This window comes from Pseudopipra pipra, chromosome 4 (genome assembly GCF_036250125.1).
Source record: "Pseudopipra pipra isolate bDixPip1 chromosome 4, bDixPip1.hap1, whole genome shotgun sequence".
Lineage (NCBI taxonomy): Eukaryota > Metazoa > Chordata > Aves > Passeriformes > Pipridae > Pseudopipra > Pseudopipra pipra.
In genome coordinates this window covers 57350625-57372679 of record NC_087552.1, presented here as the reverse complement: position 1 = coordinate 57372679, position 22055 = coordinate 57350625, and the positions used below count along the sequence as shown (strand labels likewise).

At 37.6% G+C, this 22055-nt stretch overlaps 1 protein-coding gene and 1 long non-coding RNA gene across 4 annotated transcripts in view; one reads left to right on the top strand and one right to left on the bottom strand.

Moving 5' to 3' along the window:
- The window catches only part of SEPSECS (Sep (O-phosphoserine) tRNA:Sec (selenocysteine) tRNA synthase), a 26095-nt gene extending 6771 nt beyond the window's left edge, over positions 1–19324 (bottom strand). For 2 of the 3 annotated variants that reach the window (XR_010430215.1, XM_064653086.1), the window contains exons 1-10: positions 19110–19324; positions 17862–18016; positions 15494–15612; positions 15247–15405; positions 14559–14712; positions 10911–11013; positions 8617–8746; positions 8404–8495; positions 1123–1216; positions 422–512 (exon numbers count right to left, since the gene is read on the bottom strand). Coding sequence is in view for 2 of the 3 variants with exons in the window: in XM_064653086.1 (XP_064509156.1) it covers positions 422–512; positions 1123–1216; positions 8404–8495; positions 8617–8746; positions 10911–11013; positions 14559–14712; positions 15247–15405; positions 15494–15612; positions 17862–18016; positions 19110–19223 (1211 nt within the window). In the remaining variant the exon portion in view is untranslated. Of the gene's footprint in view, positions 1–421; positions 513–1122; positions 1217–8403; positions 8496–8616; positions 8747–10910; positions 11014–14558; positions 14713–15246; positions 15406–15493; positions 15613–17861; positions 18017–18668; positions 18801–19109 lie in introns of those variants that run through there. The other variant, XM_064653087.1, reaches the window with a different exon arrangement.
- Positions 19308–22055, top strand: LOC135413410 (uncharacterized). Its single transcript, XR_010430217.1, has 3 exons — positions 19308–20079; positions 20180–20237; positions 20349–22055. It is a non-coding gene; the product is annotated as an uncharacterized LOC135413410 (long non-coding RNA).

Sequence of the window (22055 nt, the reverse complement as noted above, 5' to 3'; positions counted from 1 at the left end):
TTATTCCCCTGACAACCAGTATAACCATATTCGTGTTGCAATAAACAAAACAAATATCTTCCCTCAGTAGCTTACACCTGAACTATAAGATCAGACAACATCTGGAAACTAAATGAAACCAAGGGGTACTAGGGAATAATGACACTAAATTAAATGGGCATAGATTATCTATTCAGCCTACCAAAGTTAACAAAGGGAGCCTCACAGCTAACTCAGGTAGGGAGACATTAGTTGATAACACTGGTGAAGAAAGGTGATTATTCTCTGACTCATTATTGCCTGACTGCATTCTGTAATCATGAGACAACTGGTATAAAACAAATCCTATTGGGTTTCATAAAATATATGCCAATATAACTGATATCCTAAAATATATTCTAATATAACCCCCACAAATTTTTCAAATTCAGAGCATCCTTACCTTGCTCCAGAAACTTGTCTTGTGAAGAGCATAGATCCAAGCTGGGTAACAGCAGCATCATTACTTTCATCTAGATTCTTCAGTGACATGGCTAAAATAACATAAGGTCAGGTTAAAACTACTACAAAGCCGCTTTTTCTCCAAAGAATCATCACAAAGGACAAATTGCTTTCCAACAGAAAGGATCTAGCCAAATATTTGTGTTCAGATACAAAGAAAAAAAGAAATGCCATAATTTTTAACTTTTCCAAAAGCTGTCAGATTCTCTGATTAGACTGTATGCAGATTCTGCACAGGTGGGTAGTACTACTTCGGTGTCCAGCAGAATTTTTGATTAGAACAAATAACTTGAGGAGGAATTCCATAATCTCTTTTACAACACTAAGATGACCAGTAAAATAATTACACTATAATTTATTTTTAAATGCACTTTATAGAAAGTATTACTATATGCTAACATCTTCTGACTGTCTTGATTACAATAAATGAATATGTTGGACAGGAGCAAAATAATGGGCCTAACTTACTACTCTACTTTTATAGTAGGTGACCTTATTGGGTTCAATGGTTTCATATCAGCCTAAGAATAATTTAATACAGTGTAGTGAACAATGTTTAATATATAGGAATGGTATGTGAAAGTGCATTATGAATGCACAGTATATTAGAACTTTTTTAGAAGATGAAACCCCAACAATTACCTAAGGAAATGGGATTATGTGGTGTGTCTAACAGTCTCTCATTGTGGTTATCTGCCAGCTTCTTCAGCTCACTTGAAAGATAGGAAAACATCTCCTGAAAAAAAAAATATGCAATTTTTTTTATTAGCTATCAAACAGAGAAAATAGCACCTATTTCACAAAACTGTTAAGTCTCCATTACATGCTACAGGTGCCCAGCTGATTCTCTTTTCAAGTGTACCAAGTAAGTGGACTAGACAATTCTCTGAAATAATTCTATGAAGTAACAGCTTCATTTCCAGAACACTGTTCTTATCTCTCAAGCTGATACAAAAGTCTCTATCTGGTTTAATATATGTCCTTGGGATGTCAGTCATTCTCTCTGTGGCCCTGAAATCTAAGGAGGTAAAAACTTGAAGAGATTCCCACTGCACAGCAGGTCTTACCCCACCCCACTGCTGCAAGAGCCTTCCCCTGCCCTGGCTCCCTAAACCACTGAGAATGAACTGCTGCCATCACAGACGGCCACGTTATGGCAAATTGCTCCTTACTTCGTTTTCTCTCTATTAATACATTCCAGACTAAAACCAGCACATTCTGTTTCTAGTATCATACAATCACAATTCTCACTAGTGCAAAGACTTACTTCTTTTTCTGTATGAGAATACAACTCCAGTCTCTGAAGGAGGCTGCGAGTGCACATTTGATTGAATTTTCTTTCACACAATATATACTCTCCTGAATACTCAGCTCTGTTGTGCAGCCTGTCCTTTCCTACGACCCCCCTCCTGTTCAAGCTGACTAAAAGAACAGAGATATCTGAATTTCTGGTATCACTTAACTGGATTGCACCTTTATTATGAAAGTGTCACAAGACATTCATGTTTTGGCTAAGATACAAGTCACACTGGACATAAAAGGCTGCTACTCTTACTTCATCTGTATTTTATTTCCTCCCTCTTCCCCAGTAGTAATCTATGATAATTGATCATGCTTTTTCTCAGTCTAATATTTTCCTCTTCAGATATCAGCTCAAAACACTTATTGACAGACTGAAAATAAACATCATTCTTCTTATTGTATACTTTGGCTTTTTTTCCATCCTTTTTAATGCTTAGTCTCTCATAAAAATTAGCAAAAACATACAGATATTAAACAGTCTTTTTAAAAGATATTAAACATCAGTTTTTTCCTCTTTCTGGTCATAAAAATTGTGCTGCTGATCTGCTTCAGTGTGACTGCCTGTTTAAGCAATTTCTGGACCTGACAAGTGATTTTTCATTCTTTAAATAGAGTTGCCTCTTCTGTTTGTAGACCAGTATCCTACTCCGACCTATGGACTCTGACAGATACAAATTATAGCTCGTGAGCAAAATTACATTTTTGAACAGAACCTCCCCAAGGTCTTATAAAACCAAATGAGCTTTGTGGTACCTAAGCTGGAATAATGTTACAGCCGCTTTTCTTGAACCACTGCAAGAAGCCCATCTCACTTCACGAGTGACCAAATGAACACAGCTCCTGATCTATTCTTCCTGATACCACAGAACGAACTCAGACGGAGAGGAAAAAAGTATCCTCTTACTGTCTAAATGAATTAGGCTATTGATTCAACTATCAACAAGAACATAAAGCTTCTGTAATACTTGGAACAACAAAACTTCGGGGAGGAATCTATGGTTAATTATCAGAACTGGAAATTTGTGAAAATATTTCTTATTTCTTGTAAATCAAGTGATTTTATGGTTTCCATTCATCAGAGCTAATTTACAGTTCACCCACAGAAGCTGAAAAACATTTATGTTTCAAATGTGCAGACAGTTTTGCCTTTGTTCTGGTCCCTCACTGAATATAAGCACATTACTTACTTGTTACTTGCCTTCCACAATAAGTGCTAGCCATTTTATTAGTATTTTTTTCCTACAAGTAATAAATTAATTTGTGCTCCCTCTGCTGGCTATTTACTTGTACAACTGAAGTAAACTATTACAGAAATAGATAAATTGTGTTTACTATGGAGATATTATTGGTGAAATTAGTACTGAGAAAAAATATACTGGAACAAGAACCAATTCCTAAGTAATTAATTTTTATGTGTCGTACCTAGGGAATTCTCTGATAAATCTCTCACAGTATTACTGAAAGGACTGCAAGCTGGTATAACAAGTTACCCACTGTATAAATGTATTAAATTAAATTACATTTTTTAAACGAAATTAGGTTACTAGATGGGCTTTTACATACAGAGGAATTTGTTAAAACAAGGGAAAATAGAAAGATGGCAAAAAAAAATTAAAGATATTTTCATTAGTTGGACTGAAGCTACATGAACACAAATTCATAACTTATTTTTATGAACAATATTCTCTTGCATCTTTCCGCTGGAAGTCCTCTAGGTATTTTATAATTTCAGAAGTTTGTTACAAAATAGATTAACTGCCTTTCCAAAAAAAGGATAAAAGCAATATTTTTGTGAGGTCAAATCTATAATCAACCTCTATTATAAAATATTTCTCTTATATGGAAAATTTATAAGCACCCTAAGCAATTATGTATAAATGAGCTCTTACATAATAGATTTTCTGTAGCAGGGACTCAAGTTTTTTCCAGCAAAGCTAACTATTATGCTAAAGTTGCACCACACAACCTAGGCACCAAATGTCAGTTAAGTTTCATTATTTAATTCACTCTTTCCCCTTAGAAACTTATCACAAAACCTCATCAGGCTAGAGAAATGAATGCTAAACTATGTAGAAATGTCTTCCACTTCTGGTCCCTCCAGGACCAAAACCAACATAACACCTTAAAAATGACAAAGAACAAGTCAGCAATGCCATATGCACTAAATATGCCAATTAATTCAATTATTTGGACAAAACAGCCTAATTCCACACACATATACAAACATATTTTCAAGAAGTGTTGTAACAATCAGTACAACAATCATTTGAATCATACCATATTTACATTATAAAATTAGTTTTAATAGAAGCTACACTAGTATGGGTGATTCTTCATTTGATGCTCCACTGTAATAGGCACAATTCTTCCAAATGAAAATTACTAAAGGGAAACAAGTAAAGAAAAAGCCAGTAACTCCAGAGGAAAAGAAGAGGGGGCTACTAAATATACTGTCAGTCCCATACCAGGTGACAAAGAGGCAACTGATGAAGGTCAGAAAAGTTTTTGTGGATGGTTGAAACCTAGCTGGCTCTAACCACCAAGCTTGCTTACAGGGTGAGGTTGTAACACTCTGCCTTCCTCCCTGTTTAACTCTCATCTGAAAAGATGAGCCACCCTCAGAGAGCAGCCATATAGCTGCTTATGGCACTAAAGACGACACTGCACAAGAGTAATTTTACAACCTCTCCATAGTAGACACAGATGCCAACTCTCCTATGCTGTACCTGAGACCCATCTGGTCCCATCTTACTTCGCAGCAGCCCCTGCTGTTTATCATGCAACCATCACAGCCGCTCTTCTGCTCTGTGCCAGACTGACCAGCTGCATCTGAGCTGTGATCTGATCAGACCACTTCCTGCAGCCAAAGAGAAGCTGCAGCGCTGAGGATCGGGATCAAGAAAGATTACTCTCTTGAAATGCAGGCAAACACATGATAGAAGCTGTATGTGTACGTGTGTGACACCTGTATATACCACATGCCCTCCTAGATAGATCCTCCTGCCTTGCGAGGATTGTGTTCTGAATTTATACTAGAAAGTTAAAAAAAATAAGAAATTAATTACAGAACCTTTAAACCTTCATATTATATGTACCTAACATATGTCATTAAACAGAAAGAACCCACTAAGTCTCACCAATCTGATATGGTAATGCTAATGCTGACATTCACATTTTTTAAAGGCGTTTCTTAACAACATCAATCAACACATTTCCTTTTCAGCACTTGTGAGACCTTGAGTTCAGGCTCCTTGTGATCCATATGTCTCGAATACATGCTGTAACCATGTAAGCCTCTTTGAAATTTCCAATCATGCTTGGCACTTGTCTAACTACGCAACACCATTTAACACAATTTTCTTAAAACTATTTTGTCTCCAGCTACTCAAAAGTTTGAATATGGTTCCACATGTTTCACATGGGGAAAATCCTGCAACATTCCCACGTTTAACAAAATATAGTGTAGTAAGCAAACTAGACAAAAAACAAAAAACAAAAAAACCAGAACAAAACAAAAAAAAAAGAAAAAAGGAGTAACAAATGTCTATTTTACTTTAAGAATATCTGATTTTTTTACATTTTTAATATCCATCATTAAATGGCTTTCCTCTTCTTCCATCGTAAATAGGACAGCAATATAAACTCACACTGAACTGTACAAATAATTTATTTCAATCAGAACAATTACATCAATGACAACTCATGAAACATAAGCCCAGTATTTTACTGAATTGTAAAAACCAAACAATTTCCTCCCACTCCATGTGATTTTAAATATTTTAGATACATGCTCAATAAGAACATAAAAATAACTCCAGTTGCACTCTCAGAAAATATACAGACAGATGGATAGCAATATAAAAAGCTCCATCACATCCCAACTAACAGAAATATATTTAAGAAAATGAGAATTATCTTCATTGTTAGATTAAGGAAAGTTTAATGAGGAAATCCATAACTGCTGAAAACAAAATGAAGCCATCATCGCTCTGATAATACCAATATAAAAATTAGTTAAATGGATTAAAAGGACCAGTTATTAAATTTGGTCTGTAGGGTCCTGAATGCAAACCCTGAATGTAGGGTCCTCGCTCTCCATAAAAACTGAGGTGACAACTAAGTCTGCTGTTTAGGCTATTACAGAGTGTAACAAATATATTTACTAAACGTGGCCTAGTTTAGACACACATACATGAAAATAGCAACTTTTATGATCTGGAAATGCATGATATGGGACATTTATGGGACCTCTACTGAGGCATCAAGGAAGTCGCTACAAAAACTTAACCTTGACAGAGATGTTATGAGTTATTTAAAAGCAAAGATATTAACAAATTTGACTATGGACCACCTATCATCTGCATTGCAAAAGGACCTGGAATTGCCTACTGAGATCAGAAAACCACTGTTGTAAACACCACAAACACATAAAAACGAATACTGAAAATTCAGAACAAGTGAGAAAACATTACTGTTGGTGGTCTTCCATCCTTTCTCTGGAATAGATACAACTGTTGAAAACATTCCTTATTAAATTTCATATATAGCCACCTTCATTCAGCTACTTGGGCAGCATGTTTGTGTTACTCCCTTTCTCTCCTGTCCTCAGATCCATTGTGCCATTTTATTCGTTCATATCATAATAATCCCATACTCCTGGACAACTGCACACTCCCCAACTGCCAGCTTGTCAGAAAAATTCCACTCCCTGTACTTGCCTATATTCCCCTGCCTATATTTAACAGTTCACCCGTATAAAAGAAAAACTGGGCAGACTATTTCTTTCCTTGGTTGTGTAAGATTTTTCTCTTTTCAGTAATATTCTGGTCTTTCTGGCCTAAGATCAAATAACCTGAAGTAATACCCATGCGAATAAGGATCAGGCAAGAAGAAAAAAAAATACCTGAAGTTTTTTATAGTTGAATTTTTGCGTGAGTAGGTGCAGCTGCACCAATATAAAAACGAGTACTCAATGTCAAGCTATAAATAGCTCCTGCTGGAAGCCTAATAGTTCTGCCTTTGCTTCCTCAGAGCACAGGCAATAAACTATCACTATTACATTTTTACAATTCAGGAACAAACAGATTTAAGCAAAAATGTTTCCATTTCTACAGCAAATCCAATAAAAGAAACATATTTATGCCATATATAAGGCTCTCTTTACAGAGTATACTCACATTTGAAATTGAAAGACGTGAAGTTGTAAAAATATAATCCTTCATTTACTTTAGAATTCTACTTCCAAGAAAGTGACATGACTCAAAATATACAGCTATTTGTTAAGATATGTTATTTATGAAAGAATTATTATTTACGATTTGGACAATATTTATACTGCTCTTTATACATCTGCTACTGTTGTAACATCTAACATCAAAATCAGCTTTCTGGAACACACAGTAAACTCACTTGAGATTCCTTTGGATATGAGAGTAAAGAGGGAAAAACACAATTTGCTTTTAATGAAGACACAAACCATACGTGGCAATACATACAACAATCCAGAATAAAATGTTAGAAACCGTATTGCAACAGTGGCAAAAGTGGCAACCAATTTCAGTGTTCCACAAGCCACGTTTTTGCTTTAGTTGCATGTATTTTTCTTAGTCACTGTAAGGCAACTAAGTTGGTTTGGTTTTCCACAGTCTAACTATTCCTATGGTAGCTCAATTCCAGTACAGAATTTCTGGATGCCTCTACAAGCAGCTAGAAATAAGTCACAGCATCCAGCACTATTGCTCTGCCACGTAATCAGAGACGGCAGCAAGCTGTCAGCAAGAAACAACTGGAATGTAGTTTATAAATAAAATAATGAAACAGATAATGCATTGTTTAAAACTATTAACTTAATAGTACTTAATTCACAGCATTTCCTTATCTAAAGCCTCCACAAAAAGAATCCTCTGTGTTACTACACAGAGAGCAAAATCAGGCCTCTATTATTTCCAGAATTAAGGATAACTCAAGATGTACAGATTCCAACCCAACACTCATTGAAATTTTGTGCAATGCAATTATATCCAACTTAAAACACATAATCTGAAAGGCAGAGAAGAAACCTAGCTCTGTATCTAGATGAATACCTTAAGTGACAGTATTCTTCTCTTTTTGTGGCAATGCACAGTATTTATAACCTAACTAGAAGTTGTGATTCTCCAGAGAATATGGTACACAATCATTTAAATAAACACTATCATAGCACAAAGGCACGATAGGGACAAAAAAGGAAGAGCACAGACCCTGGGTTACTCTGAGTGTCCAATCTCACGTCCTGGAAGCACTGTGACCATGATAACACAGTACAGTACTTCCCAGATTAAGCTTTTGTGTTCCTAAGTTACACATAGGAACAACAAATATGAATACTCTACAAGATAGTACAGGACCTCAGTTTAGCTATCTGGTTTGAACAAACAACAACATGGAAATCATGCTTACTCATAAGTACCATTTAGCCAAGAAGTAATTATATCATACTGCCTTTCCAGATTCACAGCTGTGAGCTCAGAGTAAGTTCAATGGCTTTCTAGACAGAAACTGGATTTACTAAACAAAGCAGTTTTGCAACAAGACTTTGTTAAGAGCTGACTTCAAGAAAATGCTGCTTGCCAAAAAGCTTACCTTTCTCTCTTTCAGTAACTTTTTGTAGCCACTGGTACCCAAAGACAGAAGTGTAATGAGGACATCTAAGGAAGGAGACGCAGATGCTCTTCCTGAAAAAAAACCCAATATGCAGATTAAAGTGGCAAAAATAAATTTTATGTGAAAGAAAGCTGATAATCAAGTTTTCTACAGTTATTTCATATGGCTGAAATCAGACCATGAACTAGTTACCTGGATACATTTTGCTGATCTCCTGAATGAAGGACTCGTTGAAGCCAGCAATGATAGCACCACCTACTGGAACCATAAAATTTTTGTCCAAGCTCTGAACAAAAGCATCTATTCTGCCCACTCGAGCACCCTTTGTCAAAAACAAACAAACAAACAAATCCACAGCATATATTAGAAAAAAAGGAAACGTGATAGAATCATAATTACACAAGAATGTAACAAACCCTGAAACTTTCTCAGATCCTGCATTTATGAAAAAAAATAAAAAACATAACATTACCTTTTCTTAGCACTGCTCACTAGTAGTACCGTTGTCTGCTCGACGCAGTACCTTACAAATCCCCATTCTTCTGTGATTTAAAATACTGATTTTAGTTCTCGCAAGTCTAAGTGGAGCTCATTTTCAACAACCAAAAAGTAACCCCTTGAAATTTAATGGGAATTTTACAGTTAAAACTGTTCAACTCAAAAGACTTTTCACAGATTCTCACAGTAAAGGACTACAAGTTAATGCTTCATTAGCAAAGATTTCTCTCTATACACGAATAAGTTTGCATTAAAACAAATGAGCTGTTACAGCACTTCTAAGGCTACTTGCAAAATCCTGATCCCTATAACTTCTTACAGCAGATATCCCCCCACTTCAGAGAAAAAAGCATCCTTATACCTAACCACTCAGATTTTCTTAAAGGAAAAAGTCTATATTCTGCAGTATACCTTCAGTTCGAGTAATATGCAACAGGGAACTGTACAATTAAAAACTATGCAGCATAAAAGAATCTGAAAACTATATTAAACCCCATAAATACTAAAGCACATGCAAACACATACAATTTAAAGTGCTACAAACTGAATGCAAGAAAGAACAGAGTTAATACCTATGGCAAACAGACTGAAAAAAGCAGATCCAACTAAACCACATTTATTATTTCTATGTTTTGATAGCTTAATGCATGTGAGATAGGAAGAAGCACTCCAAGTTCGTCAGCTTTTTGATGGGAAGATGAATGCCAGAAGCTACTGTTTGATTTAATTGACAGGAGACCACCACAGGAAAAGCATGGCAAATGAAATGGTCTCAAAAGCTTTTCCCCTGTGATACTCCTGCAAGTTCTATTCACAACTGTGCTCAGCATGTACATATTCCTAAGTATTCATTAGTAACTACTTCCTCATAAACAGCACATTTTCTAGCGCACTAAATAAATTTTTGTAAATAAATGTAAAACAAATCAGAGCTCAAATGTATACATTTGCATAAGCAAGGAATAAACAAACAACTTATGAAGTCTAGAAAAAAATGCAGAAACCAACAGTAAAACTTCTATTTGTAGCTTTATAGTCTGAAACATTTATCATTAGATACACTTCATGCAGCAAACCCCAGCATTTCCACAGCCCCCTTCATGTTAGTTTCTCACTAAACTTCTGCAAATTAAATAAACGTACCAAGTACACTACAAATAAAGCGCATACCTTTTTCTATTTCACAAAACACTTCAAGTTTTGTTAAATTCTCTCTCTTTCAAAATTTATAAATGCCAACATGACGTTCCTGTTACAATCATGTCTGTGCCCTGTTAATAATGTCTTAGCAATCAGAAAAAAGATTACCAGCATATTTTAAATTAATAATAGTTCAAGATTCCCTGGATCCTGTTAAAATATAATCCCCTATTTTTTGAATAGGCAGAGAGAAAGGAGAAATATTGAAGAACACCACACGTACAATACAATTAGCAAAAATGCAAGAATTCTGCTTCATGACTGATCTAAGATATTAAGCAACATCCTCTTCAAACTAAACAGCATCAGAAATTAAACCTTTTTGAACATAACATTGAACTCAAACCAGTTTCCTCAGCCATTCTCCATGCCAACAATATTTCAACATCTATAAAGTAGCATCCTGTACCTTCCATTGAAAATCTGTAACTCACATTCTGTTGAAGGCTTAATCCCTATTCAAGTATGTATTTCACTTTTAGTCAACAAGCTTACAAAATATTTTAAGAAAGCTTATTAAGGACATTTTTTCCATTATGAAAGACACATGAACATACACAAAACCTAACTAAATGTAGGGTTATTATACAAAAAGCACATAATAGAAAAAATATTATTTTAAAGTTCTATTTCCCTCTGTTTTTTTTCTCAGAAAATTGTTCAAATATCAGACATGCATGGGATTACTCTCAACAGCATGAGGCATCTGATAAAATCTGCTAGGTTGTCTACAATCAGAGATTTACTTTACTTGCTAAAAAATATTATTGGAAATACACAGCTCCTACCTGCTGGATAAGATGCATACATTTTGATGACTGAACTCCATATGCATTGTTAACAATATGGGGAATGCCATAATTGGCACAAATCACTGCCAGTTCCTCCAGCCTGTGAGCATAAAATTGTAATTTAGAGAAGCATTGGTAACTGTAACTCATCTTACAAATCAGACCATTAAAAGACTGAAGAGTCTACAAGGAGGTCAGGATGAGAAAGGTAATGTTTTGATTAGTAATTCAAGGCAGTACTTGTCACCTTAAAATATAAAGGTTAAGGTAAAAATTCTATTGCCTTTTACATATATTGTAAATTGTTAATCTGGTCTGAAACTTTTCATGCTTTTTTTTTGTCTGGAAACCAGTTATTACATTCCAAACCATTTTGCTTCAGGTATAAGTTTGTTTTGTTTTTTTTTTGCTACTTTAATGTTAACTAAGAGAGCTTTAGCTAATCACACTTTTTTTAACTTTTCCTCTAGTATTCAACATGATATTGGTCTATGGAAGTTCCAAGAGTGTCTTGAGAATAAAAAGCATCATATAACAGGAAGTTTTTACATGCTTCTGTTTAATTCAAAGAACTAGTATTTCAATCCTTTGGCTGGAATCTCATTTGCATGTTTCAGACAAACTAATTAAAAGAAAATTCTTTAAAGGAAGGGAGAGTCCTAAAATGTCTGAATATGGAGATTGACAAATTGAAACTTTGTTCAACTGTTTACAACTTCACTTGCATCTGGAATCACCTGAAATCACAATGAGCTCAGCCTGGATTGATTAATCAGTCAAATTAAAATTTATGTGAGTGCACAGATCATTTTAGGTAAGGGCCTTCAGCATTTGAAACATATATGGAACTTAGTACCCTTTTCTGAAGCACTCCAATGATGCTCTGTTTTTTAAAAAAAGACTCATGATTTTCCCCAAACTTGTGAACCTATTTTAGAAATAAGATCTATTTGAAAAAATAAGGTAATATATAGTCATTTAAGTGATGATAAAAGTAATATTGCCTCTAAAAAAAACCCCAGGAAACTCTACTTCTAATGTATTTTTACTCTCTTTCTGTACAGCCTCTCACTATAATGTACTGACATTCATATAAAATGTGACAGAGTATGAAAACAATTTCCAAGAGGTGACATTCCTTTGCATTCTATTTCTATTACATTGCCTAGTGTTGTTCTGCAATGCAAAATTCAGCTGCAAATGTCATAGTAAATTTTCTGAACCTCAATCCTTAGGAAATCATCGCTATCACCATATTATCCTTAAAGAAATCAAAAGTATTTTACAATTAGGAAACACCAGTAATGTAATGTACATGTTGATCTTCTACAGTCAAGATATTTGTCAGGAGCTGCATGTCCAATATTTTTTCATATTTATTAACATCCTGAACTCTGTAACAGTAACAGAATACTTGAGGAAACATAACAATATGCAGGGCAAAGTTTTTGCCTTCTGATCTGCTGATCTTAATCAGACTCATTAGTCACCTTCTAGCGAGAATCAAAGCAACACAGTTCCCCTCTTACAAGCTTTTTTTTGAGTGTAGGCAGAGAATTTCATCAAACTGGAAACACAGAGGGTGTACAGCTATATATGTTTGTGTCTCACTTCTTGAGACTTAAAGGAGCAATAAGCTAGCTTCTACAAGCACTGAAAACAAAAAAGTCTCTTATTTTCTTCCTAAAAATATTCTACTGAACAATTAGGTCCATATTACAATACAGAATGAGAATTCTACAGTTTGAAGAGTGTGTGTTAATATGCAAGAGAAGCAAACAATGATGCATAGCACTTGTCTTCTTCCAAGGCTTAAAATGAGCCATTAATAGTGCTGCTAGTCATATCATAAAGCATTAGTGTAAGTTGGCTATTACTCAAGTTCTTAATAGTCACAAATACAGAAATATTTCACAATTTTTTCTCTCCTGTTTGTGAAAGTTCATGAAAAGAAAGCTTTGCTCTTTTTTTCTATTACTGAAAGTAAAAAGATACAGAATTCTGCTAAGTACATAAACCAACTGAAAAATAACACTTTTTTCCCTTCGGTTCTCTTAAATCAGTAGTTTCAGAAACACCTCACAGCAAGAGCAGGTAAAATACTCTCTGAGAACTGATGTCTCTCTGAGCAAGAGTGTTTATACACTAGCGAATTATTCCCACAAAGTTAAACAATACTTCAAAGGAAAGCTATATGCACACAGCCCTAAAACTGCTTAAAATTTTAAAACACCACCACCACAACTAAATAAAGCCTTACAAATGCAAGATATGTAAAACCAGAGATTTAAAATGGCACTCTCCAGAAATGCTGTACAGGGTTTTCCTTCCTGCAGGAAGATGAATGTTATGGCCTTCAACAGTTGACAGTATCCTTTAAATAGAAAGTGCATTCAAATCCTCCTATATCTGTGGTATATCATAACACAGTGCCACTACCTAATAATTCATCTCTTAGTTGTAGAGGACAAAACAATCGCATGTCAAAAAGAGGAAGCAGATAAGGAAAAGATTCATTTACCTGAGCTATAAAACAGACCATTCAATTTTGATAGCTGTGATTTAAGTCAGCCAATAAATCTGCAAGTCCACTTCAAGCCATGTTCATACTACTCTGACAGAATTATATGGTTTTAACTTCCCTCTAGCAACTAGGTTAACATATGATAAATACTGGGGGTTTTTTTAAAGGTAGGAAAAGAGAGTGAAACATCTTTACTTGCCACATTTCAGAGTCAATAATTTTCTTTCACACATTTGCAAATAGTCAACTAAATTTTCCAAATAACAAAGTAATTAACAAAGACACACACACTGCAGAGGAACTCTAAACGTCAGTCTTTTCAGTTTTGTGATAAATTAAAAACAGTTGAAATGAAATTACTAAGACACTACATTTAAAACCATGCAAAAAAAGACATTATTGCCTCCTACTTTAACACACTACATAAAAGCTGATAAAAATATACCTGTTGAATCATAAAACTTAAGGAATTTGCTTCTTCATACTTATTTTGCAAGCAAATACAGAAAGCAGGTTTTGCAAATAACAACAATGCTCATTTTGGGCAAATGACTCAATATGCCAAGTACTTCAGGCACCTCTCCTCCAACATTACACTTTCTGATTGAGAAGTTTCATAACCAATGCACAGGTTGACATAATGTCTCAGATACTCTATTTTTCATTCATAACCACAATGTTTTTGTATTAACAGCTTAGGAAAATTCATCATTGGGTGTAGGAGAAGAGTAGAAAAGGCAACAGTAATGTTAAAATGTTACTGTTTAAATATAGCTATGGAGCTATATTTACTGGACTATGCCTCTGTGAAAGTCTACTTTTACTACTTCAATGAAATTATTAAAAAACCACTACCAAATCGACATTAATTTCACCATAAGAGATCATCATTAACCTCAGTTATATGGCAGAAGAAAAACCTTCTGCATTATTCTCACCCTTTTAATATACTTTTCTGAAAGTGGAGCACTCTTCAACCAAGGTGATTAAAGTACCTTTAACTAATTGTTGGCAGAAGCAATTTTAAGAAGATGGACATTCAAAACATGAAGGTTTTGGTCTCTTGGGTTTTGTTTGTTTTTACTGTAACAAATAACACACTTCTTACAAAGACTGCTTACCTATCAGGTACCCTTGGAGCAAAACAAGATGTTGTGGAATGCACACAAAGAATATTTTCAGCACCAAGAGCTTTGATTTTGGCCTCCACTGCTTCAAGGTCTGTCCGTAGCTCATCGCCTTCTAATGCATTTTCTATCACCACAGGCTCAAAACCTGACCAAAAAAAGGAAGACCTGAATGTAACTCAACAAATCTGACTGATTTTGAGGTTTTAGTTCCAGTATACATCTGAAAAACCTTCTTGCTTCTGTTGTTTTAACAGATTTTTTCTAACAGAAAAGATTGTGCAAATCAGACAGATTTCACAATTTCACCTTATCACAATTCCTCGGACACTTACACTTTTTACATAAATTCAGGAGGGAGAGATTTGAATCATGGGCTTCGGTTTCACATAATTCTCAGAAGAGCAAACTAGGCATCTTACTTTGAGGATGAACTGTAACTTCCTTAGTACTGTGTTCTCTGTTGACTAATTTATACACCTCTGTGCCTCACCATATGCCTGCATTTTACAAGGCATTAGGATGACAACTCATACGTGTGATTGCATGTTAGAAATCGGGAGTGTAGAAATAAAGCAAAACTAATCATGCATTAGGCCTTTTTTGGATCTTACTGCAAGGATATGAAACTCTGATAGTTGTAGAAGACCACACTCTGTGTGATGAATCAGCTTCTTCTTACCTGCAGTTATCATTGATTTAAAGCAAGATTTCTGGTCTATACGTGGCCAGATAATGTATTTTGCCTTTGGTCTCTTGTGCCGCAATGTTAAAAAACACAGAGTCAAACTCATGCCAGTTGCCATGGGAACCACAAAGCAACTGGCCACTGTCCGGACACCTGCACATAAAAAGCAAGGCAGAAATTAACATGAAGACCCCATGACACACCTCCACGAACAAGAAAGATTTTTCAAATTTACACCTACCAGCCAGCTTTATAATATCCAGAACGACTGAATTAGTAAGTTTGTTCAAAAGGCTCGACCCCGCAGCTTTAGGCTGGACTGCGGAAATATCACCTGACCTTCCAATTCCATGGATCAATCTAAACAAAAGAAGTTGAAAACATACATCAAGTTTTTCCACATAGCAAAGCAATAATTCTTGCTGACTAAAAAGAATTTCATTTGATAAACAATTGCAGAAAATTTTGTATCCAATGCAACATCAATACCTGCATCAATATTTGCATCTGGAATTCATTACAATGAATTCCATTGTAACAAACTACATATATTTGTATGAAATTTGGTGGTTTTTTAAACATTAGATTAAAAATCTTCCAGCATGCAAGTAAAAACTTTGAGAATACCCACAGTAGCAACACCTTTAGCATCTGGTAGGTTTCCTTGTTTCCTTTTAAGCGCACTTCAGCACTTCTTGATGTTTGTTGAATTAGCATTATAAATGCTGACACATTCACACACACACAACTCCAAGGAAAACAAAAATGATTTGCCTATAGTGTACAGTATCATAGGCATAGTGGTATTATACAGACACTCCCTTGACAAATGCTTCATCTCCTTAAGCCAAGGAAATAACACTGTGACAAACATATATATATGCTTTGCCCATCTTCTACATCTTCATCTATCTCATTGTGCTACTCAGTATTATCTATCATGGAATACCATGTCTGTCTGCATTCTGTTTATAAATTATGTTTATAAATGGCATTTATAAATTATGTTTATAAACGGCATTTATAAATATTGAATATTATTTAGTACCTTCCAGGAGTGGAGGATCCTGGAATAATTTATAAAATACAAGCTTATAGAACTAACTTCGGCCATGGTTGAAATGCAGCAGCTGCTCAAGTAAGCTAGTAACAATACACACCTATTTATGGCTTAAATTCTGTTTTTATCTTGGGAATGGAGTAAAATGCACTCTGATGAGTACATGGAATTCAGAACTTCTTGGAGCATAGTTTTACAGCTTAAATTTATTTCCCTGTTTCAAGCTATAGGTTGAAATCAACAAACACTTAATAATTAGTTGAAACTTACATATAATCCCCACTGCACCTAAAATATCTTCTTTGCTGTTCCAACCACATTCTTAACAACTTTCTTATACCAGCACTTTTTATTTTCTGCACATAAGCACTCCTTCCTAAGGAGCAATCCTCCATAAGACTGACCCTTAGAATTTAAGCTGAAAGGAAAGACAGTTTGAAAACCATCTCCTGCTGCCTCCATCACTCCCACAGTGACCTGTAACCACCTGTAACACTCACTGCAGTGGAGGACACCTTGCTAATGCTGACACTCGCAGGTGAAGCGAGATGCCAGGTGACAGAGCCACATGCGAACAACAATAGCTAAACGCCAGTTCAGGCTCCCTCTGGCCAGAAGCCAGACAGGATTTCTCCAGCACTGTCAGAAAGCAGAACTTCCTAGATACTCTCCTCTTCCATACCACATGCATCCTCGTCTAAAGAGCTGTGCACAAAACTAAAAAAGCCAAACTGATGTATTACTGGCTTCCTCCATTAATTTTTCATGGTACTGTAGCACTTATGAAAGCCATTAAGCCAAAGTAACTCAACCTCCATATGGTAAAGCTTGCTAAATTTCTGGTCTCTAATATGCTTTTGTGTTAATCTTTCAAGGAGAAACTTCCAGGAGATTTCACTTTGTTTCATGCCTGTTGGATAAAACATCACAGCAAGGTACTCAGCACAGAACTCCACACAAACATACAAAAAAGTATATTCATAAGGAAATTAAAGCAGAATCTCTAAAATTATAGCATCCAACACACCCATCAAGTGTCAGAAGGGCTAAAAGCTATTAAAAGCTCTTTGTGTCTTTATAGATCTCCTACTTTATAGATGAGCTGTGCTTTCATTTGCCTATCAACTAATAACATTATAAAGCTATTACTAAATATAATAAAATACAAATAGCCGTTCACTAGGAACGTTCAATACCGCAAAACTACAGTGTGCAGTAGTTTTTAATAAGATATAGGTGAAAGCTATACCTTGTTAAAAAAGTAATGCATAGCGCATTTTAAAACAGGAAGATCTCTGCTTCCCTTGTAGAAGCTGAAGATACTGAGTTGTCTTCTGCAAGGGAAGCATACAAGACATAACCCTGGCAAAAGATTTTTGTTTCATTCAAGACTTTCCAGTGAGTCGCTAATGAAAATTAATACAGAAAGTTGCATCAATTCAATTATTGCATTATTTTTCTCAAATGCTATCAACAAAACACAATAAAATATGGTATTTGAAAGCATTAATAATAAATCTGAATAATTGAAACTGTCAGTAATTCATACCTGTAATGCCTTCGGGCAACGAGTCCTGACACCACTCTTCCTTCCCTCTCACCCACACCACAGTTGCCCAGGAAGTTATTGCTATCCATTATAGCAAGTTCATGAAGAAACAATTCAATGGTGCTTTCATCCCATCCATCCTCAGGACATTTTCCCTTAATAATAATAATATAAAGGTAACTACAAAACTCAGAAATTAAAAATGAACAAAACTTTATGCAACTTGTTTGACTGCTACCCTTCTTTCCCACACTGTTTGTATTTTCATTACGCTGTTTTATGTTATCTAATGTTATGAACCTGTATTCAGAGAAAAGTTAAATGATTTTTCCATGTTTTAAGTACAGTTACATTAGCATATCCTGACATTAAAATAATCAGGATATTTTTCACCTTGAAGTGTTCTTTATGGTACACACAAAAACCTCTGCAGGGTTTTTATCTAGTTATTGTCTAATAGGTAAGGAAACGACATCCAGAATATGTCAAAACCTGCAACCAGAAAAACGCTTTCTTGTGGTCTTTATTCCTCATCTTTGCCAGTTGCAAAAAATGAACCTCCGAAGAAAGGAGCACATAAACCCATGAAGCGCTGCCATAGGTTCAGAGGCTTTTTCACACGTCCCAGTAAGAACACAACAAATTCAGGCAATCTGAATTTCTGAAATGCAGTATCAAAGTTAAATCGGAAACGCTAGATGACATGACTAAGGATGGCCAAGAACTAAACATTTGCTAATTCATTGATAATTATTGTTATAAACTGGACACACAGAAACGGCACCTTACAAGTGTATCACGTTTTACCTAACGTAGTAATGTGCAAATATCTCAACTGCTTTTAAACATTAATTGTTCGCTGGGCCTTTTACATAACATAAGGCAGTCGCTTATTTTTCCCTCTCAGTCGCGGCCTTTCACCCTGGGTGTCCGTAAGGTGTCTGCCCCCCCGGCCGCGGCTCTCCCGGCCGTGCGGCCCCGGGTCGGACAGGGCGGTGACGCCGCGCCAGGGGGCGGCGAGGCCCGTGAGCCCGGCCCGGCTGAGCCCGGCCCGGCTGCGCGCTCACGGCGCTGCGCGGCGGCTCCGCCGCGGACCCCGGGAATCTCAGGGCCGCTCTGTCCGCTCGGAGCCCGGTGCGCGGAGGGCGGGCGGCTCTGCCGCGGTGCGGACGCCGGTGCGCGGAGCCCTGGCGGCTCGGGGCGGCCGTGCCCGGCCGGAGCGCGGTGTGCGGGGTCCGACCCCGTTACCTGCTCCAGCAGCGCCCGCAGGCGCAGCTCGTGCGCGCGGCGGCCCTGCGCCCCCTGGCGCACATAGGCCGCCGTCACCAGCCGCTCGCTGCAGCCCTGGTTCTCCGCGTTCATGGCCACGGCGCTCCCGCCGCCGCCGCTCCCCCTCGGCGCCGAGCAGGCCCGTGGAGCCAGGCACTTTCCGCCGGGAAGGGGCGGGCCGGGGCGGTGCAGGCGCACGGAGCGCCAGGGCCCCGCCCCGCCACCGGCTCCGCGCCGCGGGCAGAGCCCGCCCGGCCCGGCTCGGCCCTCCCCTCCCATCCCCTGCCCTCTCCTTCCCTCCCCTGCCTTGCCCGGCCCGGCCGCGGGGCGGAGCTCGGCCCCCCAGTGCAGGTGCGGGGCTGCGGCAGCCCCTGGCCCTGAGCCCCAGGTGGGCGGCCCGGCGGTCCGAGCTCGGGGCGTCCTCTCGTAAGGGGCGTGAGGGAGGAGCCCGCCGGAACACAGACTACTTGGTTGGGAAGAGCCTATTCGTGGATTGTTTTTCCCTGCCCCGCAGGGTTTGGCATTAGGCTGTTGGTAACAGCGTGCGTCCCCGAGGTCCCCGACAGGGCTAGGGCGTTCTGTGCTCTTCGGGATGTTTTTGTGGACGCAAGTGGTTGTGGGATTGTCCTCAGGGAATAGCAGCAACCTGCCTGTGGGGCTGAGGAGTGCAACCCAAAACTGCGTCGGAGGGACGAAGACATGCTATCAGGAGAGACCTAATTTACCTTTTTTTTTTTTTTTTTACATTATTTGAGAAAAGGCAGTTACACCAGCAGGAGATCTGGGACAGCTTTGCATCTTTACTAGGGACTGCCAGTGAATCTTCAGCAGGTGGAAGCTTCCCTGGAACTGGCCTTTGCCCCACGAGGCGGTCGCAGGAGCTGGCAGGTTACCATTTGCTTTTTTAAAACAACCAGTAGCGAGTACAGAAATTGAAGAGGCGCGTTACGTATATGGTGTGTTTGTTCCAATATTTGGTTTTAACCAGCCTGGTTATCTGGTCAGCTGAATTTGTTTATGAAATCTTATCTGTTTCTTCTGTTTTACAGTTTTAAGATCAGACGGCTAATTGGCACGTGAAGGGTGCATATTGACCGTCCTGCTTCTGTAAGTTTAATTAGGATCCTTTGGGTGTTCTGACAGAATAATCTTACACCCTATTTTAATTGTTGGCTCAGGCTAAAATTAACACAGTTTCTTAATCCTTTGGAACAGAAGAGAGCTTTACAAGTTGAACTGTCCCGCTCCTCAGTCCTCGCAGCCACGCCGCGCCTGGGCTGTTGCGTATGTCGTGTTGCTGCTGCTTTATGAACACGGAGCAGCTGCTCATCTCGATCTGTATCACAAGAGGGCGCTCACCTAAAGCGAAAAGCGCAGGGTTGTGCGTGAATTCCCTTTTTTTCCTTCTGTTTTTCCTACTCCAATATTTTGACATGGTGCTCAGATACGTACTATGAACAGATGACAAAGTATGCTCTGTGGGTTAGAAGGATAGAGACAGAAGCGTTAGCACGAGGAAAATGATCCAACTTATTTGTGTTATGTAATTGTTAGCAATTTTAATCCATGTGGCTAATTGAAGAGCATTAGCTACTCGGAATTAAAATGAATGGTTTGTTAATAACTATGACGGTGATGTGTATTTTGTTTAATTATGAGCTGTCGTAGTGTTTGAACTCTGCACTAGTGAAGAGTGAGGCAACGTAAAGGCTTTGTTAGATCAAGACCTATGAGCAAGTTACAGAATTCTCATTGCATCAGGAGAAGAAAACTACCAGTTAACTGCATTTAGAAGTACAGTAATGTGTAGATGAGCTCATAAACCAAGAGAAATATTTTTTTTTATTCTTTACTGTGAGGCGGGTGAGGCATTGGAACAGGTTGCCCAGAGAAGTTGTGGATGCCCCATCCGTGGAGATGTTGAAGGCCAGGTTGGATGGAGTTTTGAGCAGCCTGGTCTTGTGGGAGGTGTCCCTGTCCATAGCAGGGGGATTGGAAGGTCCCTTCCAACACAGGCCATCCTATTATTCTATGAAAAATAACTAATGAGTTATTTCTTGTTTAGTTTTATCAGAAGAAAGAACTCTCGAAGTTTTTAGAAGCCCTTGAATGAACTGTTTAATGGAATGTTGTTGAAACAGTCACAACTCACTCGTAGCTAAAGGGAGATGCACTATTAGCAGTCTGCTGAGAAAAATGTGAAAATTCTCCCATTTTAGTCTGATCTTTTTGTTTGCTTCATACAGAAATTAACATCCATAGAATTTTCTATACAGAAAATTACATCCAGTTGCTGTAACATTCATAAATATGTTTACTAGGCACAAAATGGCTATTCATCTGGAGTCATAGGTGATTGGATAAGTTCACTTTTAATTAAAAGGAATGGAAACAGAAATGCAAGTGTGAACAGATTTTATCAAATGTTACAGATATTAGTAGTTACCTAAGTAAATGACATAGCTTAGTTCCAAAGTCCACTGGCTGACAGGTAATGTAAGACAAAACAAACACAAGTCCAGCATTTCAGTAAGGTTTTATTTTGTCATAACCAAGCAAAGTGATTTTCTTTCTGTGATCCAGGTTATGCACAGAATGAGTCCTTACACCATGCATAATTATGAGAATACTGAATAATTAATATATACGGTTACTATTTTAAGCTGAGAACTCATTTGCTCCTGGTATAACCCAGAATCCCAGTTCTTTGCAAATACTTCAGGTGTACATCTTTCTCCCATATTTCACTGAAATCTGAGGAAAATCCCTCTTCTATAGAGAGGTGTGGAACAAGGCATCCAGGTCAAAATCTGATGCAGTGTGTGGGGTTATAGTTGTATTCTCTTTCTTCCAGTCAAGATCGCATTGTTGTTGTGGGAACATGAAAATAATGACAATGTGTCCAATGTATTCATACTGTTTTCA